Here is a 13,542-nt window from a genome sequence, read left to right as displayed (position 1 = left end):
CGCAGCAGCCCAGCTGAGTAGCGTTTATTATGTGGTCTGTTTGCAGGATGAGAACTTGAGTGACCTGTCAGGGCTGCAAGGAAGCAAAGCTGGACACCTAGTTCCATTCCCCAAACACCCTTGTTATGGTCCTATGCTTGGCTGTGGGTCTTATCTTCCCCAAGATTTTTTTTTTTTCTGAAAGAATTAGAGAGAGAGGCGGGGGGACATGCTATCTTCCATCTGCTGCCTCACACCCAATAACTGCAGTGGCTGCAGCTGGGGTTGGTCAGGCTGCAGCCAGGAGCTTCGTCTGAGCTTTTCTACGTGGGCAGCAGAGGCCCAAGTCGTTGGGTCAGCTTTTGCTGCTTTCCCAGGCACATGGCAGGGAGCTGTGAGTCAGCCGAAGCCATCGGCCATGGTGCTGGAGCAGTACTAGGAAAGGCAGGCCTTTCGGATTAAAGGAACACTTCTACAGGTAAAGAAAAAAGATAAGAAACAGAGTTCTGGTCAGAAGGGAAAGCCAGGCACAGATTGCCAAGGCACAAGACCCTGACACTGTTGGGAGCCGGAGGCCAGCACGGGCACTACAACATGAAAAAGCCACAACGGCTGAGATGGTGAGCATGGAGAGCCTGCTGGACCTGAGCTGGGCTCAGGGCCCAGTGTCGGGTCCCTGCTGGACCCAGGTGGGTCAGGGCCCAGTGTCAGGACCCTGCTGGACCCAGGTGGGCTCAGGGCCCAGTGTCGGGTCCCTGCTGGACCCAGGTGGGTCAGGGCCCAGTGTCAGGACCCTGCTGGACCCAGGTGGGCTCAGGGCCCAGTGTCGGGTCCCTGCTGGACCCAGGTGGGTCAGGACCCAGCGTGGAGAGCCTGCTGGACCCAGGTGGGGTCAGGACCCAGCGTGGAGAGCCTGCTGGACCCAGGTGGGTCAGGGCCCAGTGTGGGGATCCTGCTGGACCCCAGCCACTATGGATTGGTGAAGGGTGCACAGTGACCAGTGGGCTCACTGCCCGCTGTGAGCAAGATCCACTCCCGACCTGGAAGGTTTTGTTCTCTGTAACATGACCTGGTATACAGATTCCAGCCAGAAACCGCTAGGCAGAGCTGTGCCTACACACAACAGTCACGTGTGCCCAGGGCACGTCCGATGGAGGTTAACACAAGCAAACCTGTAAGGGACTTCAAGACCTGTGAGGAGAGCAAATTAGAAGCTAAATTTATTTTGATGCAAATGTTTACCATCCATGTGCCCTTTTTCATAGTTGGTGTTTTCTAGGGACTTTCTGAATGTCCTTTATCACCCTGCAGTGCAATATGGGGTAAAAACAGCAGCCTTGTTTCACGGAGCAAGTTTCCTATAATCCTGCCCCAAATAAACAAGTACCTCAGTGAGAAGCACAAAAAGACAATGGAAACATGTTTGCTTCAGAGTTCAAAGGCAAAGGCAGACCCAGGACGGCGCGTCCTCCCGGGGTCCTCCCGGGGGCCAGAGACCTGGTTTTCTCCAGCCTTCTCTAACCACAGCCCTGACCGCTCTGCTACCTCTAAGTCAGCGCCCCTGGCTGAGCCTTCCTGCAGCCCGCTCGACCAGCCTGCTGACCTCTCTCAGGCTCTGAGGGTCTGCGGCTCACGCGCTTGGCAGGGGGGCAGTACAATGGGAGCAGCCGGGCAGTACTGCCAGCAGAACCCCACAGCGAGCGAGCCTCACTGGAGATGCCAGGTCAGCCTGCTCTCACGCAGCAGCCATGAGGCATCTTCCGTAGCAACTTGTTTAATTAAGATAACAGATGCCACCGTTGCACGGGTCCTGGTGAGCCACTGCTTAATTGGACACTCATTCATAGGGCTGCGACAGGTAGGAACCAGCTCCAACAACCATTCCCCTGCATGAGGCTCCCCCAACAATTAAACTGAACAAACAACATATCTTGTGCACATTCATTTACAAGAGGCAGCCTTAATGGCACGTGGGTTTAATAGGAACAATAATGTCGGGACAGAGTAATTTCTGGTTTAGAAGGCAACTTTAATTCTCTGCTTTATCTATCTGATGCGTCCTGAGTTAGATGGACGGTCACCTGCACAAAAACCCACAAGGACAACCCAGACATGGGGGCTCCTGGACCTTGGTGTCCACCATGGAATACGGAGGGCCTTGGCCACGACGGATGTTCAGACTTTCTTCTAATCTGGAAGCAGGCATAACTGACAAGCTGTCACCCAAGTCAGTATAACAGAGGAAACAGAAGCAAAGACCTGCTGACAGCAACAGGGGCAGCGCAGGCCCCAGGAAGATGGTGCACAGAGCGCAAGACGAGAAGCCGGTCGCGCTCTGTGTGAGGGAACACGGTGCCTCTCAGATGTCCCCGGCTGCTCTGAGGGACCCACGTCTCCTGGGTCCCCCCAGAGGGCTCTGGGACACAAGGGGCAGAGACAGCTGCAGCTCCCCCACTTCTGCCGCGTGTGCAGGTGGGCCGGGGGAGGGCGCGAGCCTGCTGCACTCCGCCGCGTGTGCAGCACAGGGCAGTTCACCATGGGCAGCCGAAAGCGCACCTTGCCCGGGGCTTTTAGCAGATGTGGCTCCGATGGCCACACCATCCACACAGCAACAGAGCCACACAGCAAAACCAATGCAAGAGCAATGGAGGTCATGGGACAACCTCCGTCAGTCCTGGCCACTGTCCCCCTGGGCAGGATGGTCGTCCCTCCCTAGGCAGCATGGTCGCCCCTCCCTAGGCAGCATGGTCGCCCCTCCCTAGGCAGCATGGTCGCCCCTCCCTAGGCAGCATGGTCGCCCCTCCCTAGGCAGCATGGTCGTCCCTCCCTAGGCAGCATGGTCGTCCCTCCCTAGGCAGCATGGTCGTCCCTCCCTAGGCAGGATGGTCGCCCCACATCAGAAGTCTGCTTATACAGCAACTTACTTGCTGGAAACACATCTTAGAAAGCTACACATGGATGGCTAAAATACTTTGTTGATTTGCTCCCAAAGAAAGCTGGACTTACGAGGCCCACCCATCTGAGTTCCTGGGTAAGCCTGGTGGGTGGGGAAGGCTTCCTGCAGGGCACCTCTGACAGGGTCGTGTGGGTAGCAGCTGAGATCTGCTATGAGGCTCTCTACCCATGCATGTGAGCACAGCTGGTGGGGGAAGCCACACACTGCAGAACATTCTGGAAGGAGTTTCCAAACCATCCCCCTATGGGGCGCTGACCCATCCTGGGTTCCTGTGCTTGTCTGCCCCAGCTTCCTTCCCGGCCCCTGCCTCTGGCAGTCAGTGTGTAGTGACTTACTAAACATCAGTGGGACACATGCCACCTTCCGGGCTGCTGGGGCAGAAACACGTGTGTCTCTGAGACTAGCTCCTCCCCAGAGGGCCTGGGAAGACAGACGCACCCCAAGGCAGACGCAAGCCGCCACACCTCGCCCGCACTTCCTCTCCTGCCTGTGTGAATTTCGGCGAACACTTCCAGCGTGAACATCTCCCATCTCACTTTCGACAACCCCAGCTGGATTGGAGCGCACAATTGCATATGGCAAAGCATATATAATGAGTTGAGTTTTTCTTAATCCCTCTTTATTTGGCTTGGCACAAGCCCACTCTTTAGACAGTCAGCAGGTACCGAGTCAGCACACCTAAAATGCCTTTTTCCTGTCCACGGAACTCAAGGCACAGGAAAGACACCAGCTCTTGGGTATTAAACATCCAGGCCTGAGGTGAGAGCAGCAGCTGGATGTCCAAGCACGTCTCTCTGCTACATACAGAGGCTCCACTAGTCCCCTGGCAGCGAGGACATAGAGGCTCCACTAGTCCCCTGCAGGGAGGATGCTGGCATGGAGGTGTCCCCCCACCCTCAACTCCCCAGCAGAGAGGATGCTGGGACACGGCACCAAGTCCCATCGCTTAGGACAGCAGTCATGGAGCAGCAGTCATTGGAGCAGTCATGGCCCAAAACACAGAGGGCTTCATGGAGAGGAGGAGAGTCTGTGGGCGCAGGGAGTCCTCAGGGGCCTGAAAGGGGGGCAGCTGGATGGGCACAGTCTGTCTTCAATGGAGAGGTGGGAAAAATGAAATCAGGAGATCCCCACGTCAGACACAAACGTGGGAGCTGTCTGCGCACAGATGGCGTTCAAGCCACAGGAGGGGTGGAGGGTGGGGGACAGAAAAGGGGTGGCCACTGGGGGAGACAGGGAGAGACCAGAGACGGGGCGCAGGAGGAGCCAACCCAGGGACAGGGGAGGTGAGGAAGGAAGCAGCGGGGCTGGCGAAGTCCTCCAAAGCCTTGAGAAGAGCAAGGAGGATGGCGGCTGGAAGGACACGCTGGTGAGCCAGAGCACATCACATCCACGGCGAAACATTTTTCTCGATATTAAGAGCAGTTAGCCTCGTTTTTCCTGTAACAACTTTACGCATCCTTTGGAACAAACCACCTCTTTTGGAATGAAACCTTTTAGAGTAAAGCCTGCTGTCTGCCCACCCCGGGGAAGCCAGACCCTCCCTATCTCCCGCAATCCTAACCTGTGGCTCCTCCCCTCTCCCACGCATGAAATATCCACTTCCCTTCCTCTCCAGCCCAGGTCCTGACTGCCAGCACCCTCGGCTGTGTGAGGCCCTTGCCCCAGACACTGTGGGGTCCCCTCTCAGTGTTCGCCACCGCGTCCAGCTGCCGGACGCCAGCAGGCAGCTCCGACAGCCGTGTCCACTGTCAGCACCAAATCATCACCTCTGTGACTATCTTGCAGCCATTGGCCTGGGGGACTTCTGTCCACCCCATTCACCTGGCCGTTTCTCTTACACACTCTAGGATTCTGGAGTCTGTCCAGAAACCTTCAGCTTCCCCATGTTCTGTCACAGATCTCTTCTGAGAAGACAGCTTGGTGCCTTGTTCCCTACCGGGAGCTTCTATCAGGCGTCCCACGCCACAATCTGCTGCGTCCACCCAGTCAGCAGAAGGAAACCAGATCAGAAGTGGAACAGCCACGACACTGCATGGCATCCGTGTGGGCTAGAGCCCCTGGTAAAGGCCTCACCGACTACTCCCCAGTGCTGGTCCCACGCTGTCCTCGAGAACACAGCATAGCGTGTGGAAGCCACCCAGACATCACATCGCCAGTGCGGAAGGCCCCAGTGGCACCACGTGGCTTCACGGGGGGGGGGGGGGTGGACGCTCCAGCGTCCCTGGGTTTTCCTAACAGCATTCACTCATTGGGTTCTGAGTTCTGTTTGCCTTTTAGGCTTGTTCCACAATCAAGCAAAACAAAGATGTGGACCCGAGCTTGCTTCCACAGAGAAGCCCCCGTCTGGCTGCTGCGGGCACGGACCATCTCCACAGGCAGGCTGAGAACAGGGCCCAGCACAGGGCACCTCTGTGAGGACACAAAGGGAATCAGATGTGTCGGGCAGAGGGCGTGCAGAGCTGCAGCAAAGGCTGGCGCTGCGGCCGTGAGCTCCAGTGCTTGGCAACGCTTGTGTTCAGAGCCGAAACCAAGCACAGAGGGCCAAGCACCAGCAGTAAGGCACTCCCGAACCCAGCCTTTCCATGGCGGCTGGTGACTGCAGGGGCCTTAGCCCTGCGGAGGCCCAGTGTTCTTTCCCAGCTCTGCTAACTTGCTTCTGCCAGGAACTCCTGCCTGGCGAGCTTCCCCCTAAACACCTGCCCCTCGGCCGTCCGTGAAGCCGCAGCACGGAGAGCACTGGCTGCCCTCACGGCTTCTCCGTGCAGCTCGGCCTGCAGACCATGTAGCCATCGCACTGAAGCCAACCTTGTGCACCGCCTCCCCATGCATCCCTGGGTGACACTGTGTCGGTCTGTGCCTGACTGTGGACCACGAGTTGTCCTGCGTGTGCTGTGCCAACACTTCTACTTCATGAGCAAAGGGGTCCCACGCCGTCTCTCCTCTCCCTCTTCCCCCAAGTGAATGGGACTCTTTACAACTTTAACAGCCCTAAAGCTCCGAGGCCCCGGGGTCCAGAGGAGTCCTCACTGCACCTTCCCTGGGGGTGCAGTCATGGGAAAGGGGAACAGCTGTGACAGCAGCGATGAGGATCTGTGATGATGTGTGCCAATGTGGACAAGGACATTGGTGTCTGCCCCATTGTCCTGTGGCATGGTTTCTTCCCATTGGAAACCGAGGCCTGCCTGCAGCTTGTGTGGGGCTGGACCTGCACTGTGGGCTGTGGTTGACCACACCTTGGTTGGGCAGAGAGGAGAGCAGGCTCCCAGGCCCTGTGACAGCAGGAGCAAGCCTGTCAGGACAGCGGGCCAAGTGGGAGAATGGAGGGGGCAGAGACCCAACCAGCAGTACCAGCCCTCCTAGCCCTGCTGAGGTCACAGCTTGCTGCATGTGAGCACCCCCTGGAGGCCAGCCCAGGGCCCTGCAGAGCCCTCCGGGGGCTGGGCAGTGTGCTCTGGGGTCCATCTTGGTGGACTCTGGCTCTGCCAGGCACTGGGCCTGCAGGTCTTGCAGAGACAGACACCATGGAGGAAGGCCACCTGGCTTCCCAGGTGATGCACAGCAGGCCACTATGGCTGACACCTGAGCCCAGCTGCTGAGGACGGGGAAGTCCAGTTACAGCCAGCTCCTTGCTCACTGCCTGTCCTAGGGCAGGCCAACTCCTTCCCAGCCACCTCTAGCACCTCCGCAGAAGCACCCAGGCTGCCCCTACTCTGACCTCTTTCCCTTTAAGCAGGTTTCTCTGTTGCTTTCTATCACCGTGGCCACCCCACCTCTCCATCAGCGGATCGCTGCTGTTCTTTGATTTCAGACAAAACTACCCAGAGATCCCTTCCCTTGAGGCTCTGCTCCAGAGCCAGGGACCTGCAGGTTCCAGCACGAGCAGCCACAGTCCTCAAGTCCTGGGGAAAATGCATGGCCAAGAGAGTGCCATTCCTGGGAAACTGAGGCAGGGGCGGCCTCTGCCTTTCAGCCACTGTCAGAGTGGTTTCCCGCATGCAGAGACGCCCAATTCAACCCAGTGATGGTCCTGAGCTCACGTCCGTGTTGTACAGAGGAGGTGTGATGGAATCATGCAGAGGTGTGGGCAGAGATCTGATGATGGAGCTGCCAAGGTCACCAGTTAGACTGCATGGTGGCAAAGTTCACAGGGGAGCCAGGACAGCAGAGGATGGGGCAGCTCTGAGAGGGTTCAGGGGGCATGCTCTCAAGCTCAAATGCTGTTTAAAAGTGTTTCATATGGTTTCCCAAGAGCTCGTGCCACATGGAGAGAACCAGGTCTCTGGCACTGGCTGCCTGATCTTGGTCTTTCCTGGCCTGTTGGGAGACGGCAGATGGGCTGTTTGCAGACAGAAAAGTGGGGTCACGGACAGATGCGTGTGGCTAGCACCATGAGATGCCATCTCTCCTGACTCCAGTACCTGCACTTCAGGGAGCTGAAAACCCTGGGAGAGACACGCAGAGGTGCCAGGGAGTGTCCTCTGGCTCCAGAGGGGCATCAGGCTGAGCACACAGCAGCAGCAGTGAGCAGGGCCACAGGCTCTAACCGAGCGCTGATGCTGCGTGCCTGGAAGCTGTTTGCCTTGGAGGCAGAATTTCCATTATGATGGGGATGAACCGCCTCTAATTATTGCAAAATCATAATTGCTCCCCAGGGCAGAATCTCTAATAACACAGCTGTACAGCTCGGCAGCCAAGAGTGACATCCTGAGAGCAGGTTTCTCGTTGGGAGCCAGATACAAGACATGACCCAAAAAGAGACAGGACGCCCGCAGCAATCCGCTCCCCGCCCGCGCTGGCACTGCCTCTGCCACGCTCCACAGCTGGCAGATCGCAGTGTCTGCAGGGGCGTGCCAAGACCTCCCACATTGTCACAGGAGTCTCAGCTCCCCCAGAAGCCTTCGGGGACAGAGGCAACCTCAGGCCATGAACTGAGGTCACCTCTGAGACGGACGTCACTGCATCCACACAGGAGCACATTCACTTGACCTGGTTCTTATGCAGCAAACGTTGCCATGCGTTTCCATCAGAAAGGTGTGTGGTGCGGACCCTTGAGTGCTGCCCAGCGGCCTGGCCAGCCGTGCTGCTGTCCCAGCTCCTGTCCCCTCAGGGGACTGGGTCCCACGGCACAGCCTTCTGCTTCTCCCTCCTCCCACTATAATGGCTATGCCAAACACACACCTCCATTGCTGTGTTCTAATGTTTCTACAGCTTAGCTTGAGTCTTCCTTGTCTTCAATGCCTTGGCTAAAAGCAGAAGTTTCCAGCAGCTGCCCCACCCTAAAGACCTAGGCACATGGCTGTGCCACCAGTCTTGCCTGGCACTTCCTCTACCAGGAAAGCATCAAGCAGGTACCTGCTTAGCCACAGGCTGCCTCCTCATCGCAATGCGACGAATGCCAAGCCTTCATCTCCTATTTACATCCTGCAGATAACACCACATGCAGGTGTTTGCAGCTTCCAGCTGCTGATCCACAGCAAAGCCAAGTGAGGTGATGAGGCGTACTTACAGTAACACATGCTCCCGTAACACCAGCATTTCTGAATATATGTCCACTGACCTGACTTGCAAGACATGACAAGCTTAAGCGAGACAAAAAAAGCGCCTTTTCGACATTTAAGCTATCACTTGTAACGCTTCTGCTATAAACTTGTTTGTAGATAGCTGATGAATTTAAATTCTAACTTAGCATCATGTGGCCAGTAGAGTTCGGCGAATGCTTCAAGGCAGAGACAAAACGGGGAGGACTACAGTTTGCTTTCATTGTGTTGGGCGAGTAGCTTGTACCTAAGGGATTAACACATTTTTACTTACAGGTTAAAACTTGATATCTTAAGATGGCTCATCTTAAGAAACAGAAATTATTCCTTGACACTGGATGGATCAAATGATGTCACCCTTTGTGTCGGTCTATTACATGAATCCCCTCCTCAACCCTACATTCTCAGATGGCCGCCTAGCAAATCCAATCACTCAGCCACTGGATTTCCTTCCCTCTCTGCCAAAATGGGCAGGGAGAGCATGGAAGAATGCCTTCCCTGAAATGAGGAAATGAGCAAGTTCTCTCTCCACTCCAATACAAGTGCCAACTCCTGATGCTTAAAAGTCAAAGCTCAAATCCATGTCCGGGTCGCAGCTTCCCTTGGCAAAGGCACAAACGGGGCGGGACTTGAGTCTGCACACGTTGGAGCACTGGGTACCTGCACAGACCTCAGCCTGGCTGCAGCCCCTTCTCTCATGCCTGGCTGGCACTTGCTGCAGCCACCCTGCCCAGCTCAGTCGATGGCAAGCGTGGGGCAGTGATGGGCAGCAGGCTATGCTCTCACAGACCCCCAGCGCCACAGCAGTACTGAAACAGATCTGAGTTCTATGCATCAAACCAGGACTAGAAGAATGAGAAGCGACACGGTGGAAACAATCCATAGAATCCACTTATCACGCAGCACTTTTGAGGGTGACACCATCCTCCCCACGGTAATTTAGCCCCCTGTCAGCAATGGCCACGCCACAGCGGTGGCGGGTCACACCAGTGCTGCACAAACACAGCGTCGCGGTGTCTTCTCCTGAGCCCACAGCGGATGTGTGCCTGCCTGCTGGGCGCAGGGCCACGTGACTCGTGGCCAACGGAGCCAGTGTGAAGTGGGGGGCTCCCAAGCTGTGCAACCATGCCTCCCGGGCTAGCCTCCCTCCGTGAGTGATCATGGCTGGGCCGCAGGGCTGCCTGGAGTACCCCGACGAGCAGGCCAGGGAAGGGGGATGCCCTTGTGCTGCTTCACCTTACGTTTAGCGACAACATAGCTTAGTCTCTCTCCACTGACCAACAATATCACTCATGTGTCCCAACATGTCCACTGTCCATGCTTTTTCTTGATAATTTTTACACCATTGTTAACTAACCTTTATTGCAAGCTGCACATGCAGTGGCTGCTACTTGGATTTCACTGATGTGCAAAGTAAACATCTGTCTATGGCAAGCCACCCCGCAGCGCCCGTTTCCGGAGACACGAGGGAGTGACCAAAAGGAACCTGATGGCCAGGACTGCCACGTAGCACCTGGCTCTCGCATCCCAGCCTTGGCTGCTCCAAGCGGGGCTGCCATGCCAACACCCAGTGACCCGCTTCCCCTAGATCCTGGAAATCAGAAGGACACGCACAGTGTGAAGGGAACGCGTCTCACACACTCCATCTATAAACCTGACTGGGTTTGTTTACACAAGTGTCTGCAAGGACCCGTCAGAGCAGCCATCTCATTTGTGTATGCAAATGCCGAGGTGCACAGGTGTCAAGGGCAGATCCGTGCATACTTTACAGGCTTGCTCATTGCATTTCTGAATCCCTGACCTTAGCATTTATTAAACTCATTATGTACAGAGCTGGAGAACCCTGTCTTGTGAGTCACAGCACAGACTCTTGCATAATTACCCTGTTCCAACAGATGGGCAGATTTCAGAAAAAAAAAAATAGGGAATATTACCTACAGACAACAGGCGAGAAAAGTTCTGAGTCACAAGCCGTTTGGGACCCACGGACGTCACGCTCTGAAGATCTGACACACGCCCACACCGGGTAAAACAACACACATTCCCAATGTCACTGTGCCAAACATGAACTGCAAAAGCGACAGCTTAGACAATGAAGAAACGCTATGCTGTCAAACATGACGCAGTCAGCCGAGCCGAGGACGCCTCCGCGCGCAGAGTGAGCGCCGGAAGAGGACGCCTCCGCGCGCAGAGTGAGCGCCGGAAGAGAGGAGCCCGGGAGGCAAGCACGGCTTTGGCCCCACACCTGCAGTCCGCTCCGCAGAGGAGCTGCACCCCCTCGCCCAGGTGCAGGGTGGGCAGGAGGCCGTGCCCGCTGCTCGCCTGTAGGCAGGTGTCCCCGCTGCTCGCCTGTAGGCAGGTGCACAGCACCTCCACAGGCAGCGTGGCCAAGCCCAGTGTGGAGGCCGAGGAGAGCTGCACCACCCGCCAGCCCTGGGTACCTGTTGTTTTCTCGCAGCACGTCCCTGCCCTTCTTCCAGGTGTAGATCGGCCTGGGAGAGGCTTTGGGATTGCACTCAATGGCCGCGTCCCCGCCCACCCTGACCAGAGTCACTTTCTTCAGGAGTGTTCTGGAAAAATCCGGGCCTGCAGCTGGAAGACACAACAGAGAACATCAGACAAGTGAGTTATTCCCAAGAACAGCTCTGGCCAGGGGGCACCCTGCCCTTACTTCCGGGGCCGTCCACTCGCCTGAGGGCCCCCTCGGGGGCTGATATGCCAACCGGATGTGCAGGCTGCACACACCTTGCCCCAGGCTGGGGATCCAACACCAGGAGTGCCCATCTTCCTCCAACGGAAAACATGGAGGACAGCGCTGTGCCCTGGGCATGCGGGACTGCCCAGGCACATGGTGGGCCCTCACACATTTCCCCTGCCCAGCAGAGCCCCTGGGCTCACCGTGTGGCCTCCCTCTGACCCCAGCTACAGAAGAGTGACACTAAACAATGACACGCAAGATTCATACCCGCAGTTTCAGGGAGGTAAAAACCAGAGATGTGCTTCATTGGAAAATAAAACCGTCCTATCCTCTGAGTTAGCTAACGAGCCAGGAGGGCGTTAGAGCAGGTGCTTGAAAACCTCGGTCGCTGCCGTTTGACCTGAATGAACTTCAGATCTGAGATCGGTCGAATGTCCAATCTGAGTGTCAACCTCGGGCTACGTCTGGGGCTGGGAGTGTGTGCGCGTGTGTGCATGTGTGCATGCATGCAGGTCAGGCCCCATTCCTTAAATGTACCCAATCCACATACCCACAGCTTTTAAAAACATAAAAACAAACTTCAGAACGAGCAAATTTTTATGAAGCAGTTTTGCCATACAAGCATTTGCAGTAGTTTCCTGCAAACAGGGATGGGTTGGTACCTTTGGAATGGGGCAGAGTTTGCTGCAGGCGGCAGTGGCTAACAAGCAGACACATGTCTCCGTCTGCCTCAGATACACGAGGGGCCCACGTTCTGAGCAATTCCACAGCAGGCAGTGTGGTGGGTAAGCAGGTACCAAGTGCTGCTGCTCCTGTGACAGTGGGGCCCACACGTTCCTGGCATGGGCTACAGCAACAGTGGGGCCCACGCGTTCCTGGCATGGGCTACAGCAACAGTGGGACCCACGCATTCCTGGCACAGGCTGCAGTGACCATGGGACCCAGCATTCTTGGCACAGGCTACAGCGACAGTGGGGCCCACACATTCCTGGCACAGGCTGCAGTGACTGTGGTGCCCACGTATTCCTGGCACAGGCTACAGTGACCTTGGGACCCAGCATTCCTGGCACAGGCTACAGTGACTGTGGTGCCCACGTATTCCTGGCAGGGCTACAGTGACAGTTGGGCCCACGCATTCCTGGCACAGGCTACAGTGACTGTGGGACCCACGCATTCCTGGCACAGGCTACAGTGACAGTGGGGCCCACGTATTCCTGGCACGGGCTGCAGAATTGCTAATGGGGCAGCCTCGTGTGTCCTCATGTCATGAGAACATGCCTCCAACGCCCACCACACGCCCTCACCAGAGAGGTGACGCAAGACTCCAATAATATCACATGCAAACACATCCAGGTGGCAGGGCAGGTGTTCAAAGTGAGCAGACCCAGAACCCTGGGGGAGCCACACAGGGTAAGTAGTCAGCCCTGCTAAGAGGGGCCCAGGTGTCCACGGGGCTCCTGGTAGCTGCCACGGAGTGAGCCCAGCCGGGCGCCTGTGGGAGATGCACGGCATGTCACTGCCCAGCAACCCGAGAGAAGCAAGCTTCCATCACAGAGTTATGGCAGGATAGCTTCATTCTCATCCTTGGTACACACACAAATTTACACAAAAACGTGAAAGTCTTCCAGAAAGGTTTTTTTTTTTTTAGGTATTTTATAGAGTTACAAATCTGTAACCCATAAAAAAACTCTTCTTAAAATTGTATCCTTCCACACACATATATTTTTATCGCTTCAGGCAGACATTTTTCATCTGCTCAGAAGGAATCCTGCCGTTGCGTTGGAAATGAGTTTACATAAATCAAACTGTGCACAACACACGCTCATGTTTGTCAAAAAGTCATGCACTGTTTTTCCGAGACTAAAGGTGTGCTCTCAGACACACGGGCAGATGCTCTGGTGTCACAGGCACCTGTGACATGACACGTGTGTGGCCTTGTGCGTTTCCTAAGAGGCAGCACGCCTCTCACTGTGAAGAAGCAATGCGAAGGGGACCTCTGTCCCTCTGTTTGCTCCACTCGCTCGTGGCGTCATGAGCCATGAGTGTTAGCTGGTTGTCCGCACACGTGGTGGCATGCTGCAGCACACAGCCATCATGCCAGTGGTTCGTGATCAACTTGCCCACGGGTGGGATTCTGAACAGGCCATTCAGTTGGCAGGTGGCACCTTGCATGGCTCCTGCTCTCCTGGCCCAGGAGTGAAAGGGGCTGCTCTGTTTGGCTTAAATGTCACAGCTAAAGGCCCCCATTGGGCACTGTCAGAGTCCAGCCTTTGCTGGCGCTTGCAGACAGCAGGTGCGACTTCTGCGGGTTTGCAAAAGTTCGGAAAAGGCAGGCTCAACTATGGCTCCCACACAGGGCTAAGGTACCAGGA

At 56.1% G+C, this 13,542-nt stretch overlaps 1 protein-coding gene across 1 annotated transcript in view; it reads right to left on the bottom strand.

Moving 5' to 3' along the window:
* The window catches only part of CNTN4 (contactin 4), a 277,582-nt gene that overhangs the window by 55,943 nt on the left and 208,097 nt on the right, over positions 1 to 13,542 (bottom strand). The window contains exon 11 of the mRNA XM_040995092.1: positions 10,914 to 11,064. Within this exon, the coding sequence (XP_040851026.1) occupies positions 10,914 to 11,064 (151 nt within the window). The remainder of the gene's footprint in view (positions 1 to 10,913; positions 11,065 to 13,542) is intronic.

This window comes from Ochotona curzoniae, unplaced genomic scaffold (genome assembly GCF_017591425.1).
Source record: "Ochotona curzoniae isolate NIBS_2020 unplaced genomic scaffold, NIBS_Ocur_1.0 contig_908, whole genome shotgun sequence".
NCBI classification, from domain to species: Eukaryota; Metazoa; Chordata; class Mammalia; order Lagomorpha; family Ochotonidae; genus Ochotona; species Ochotona curzoniae.
This window is presented reverse-complemented; position numbering and strand designations above follow the sequence as displayed.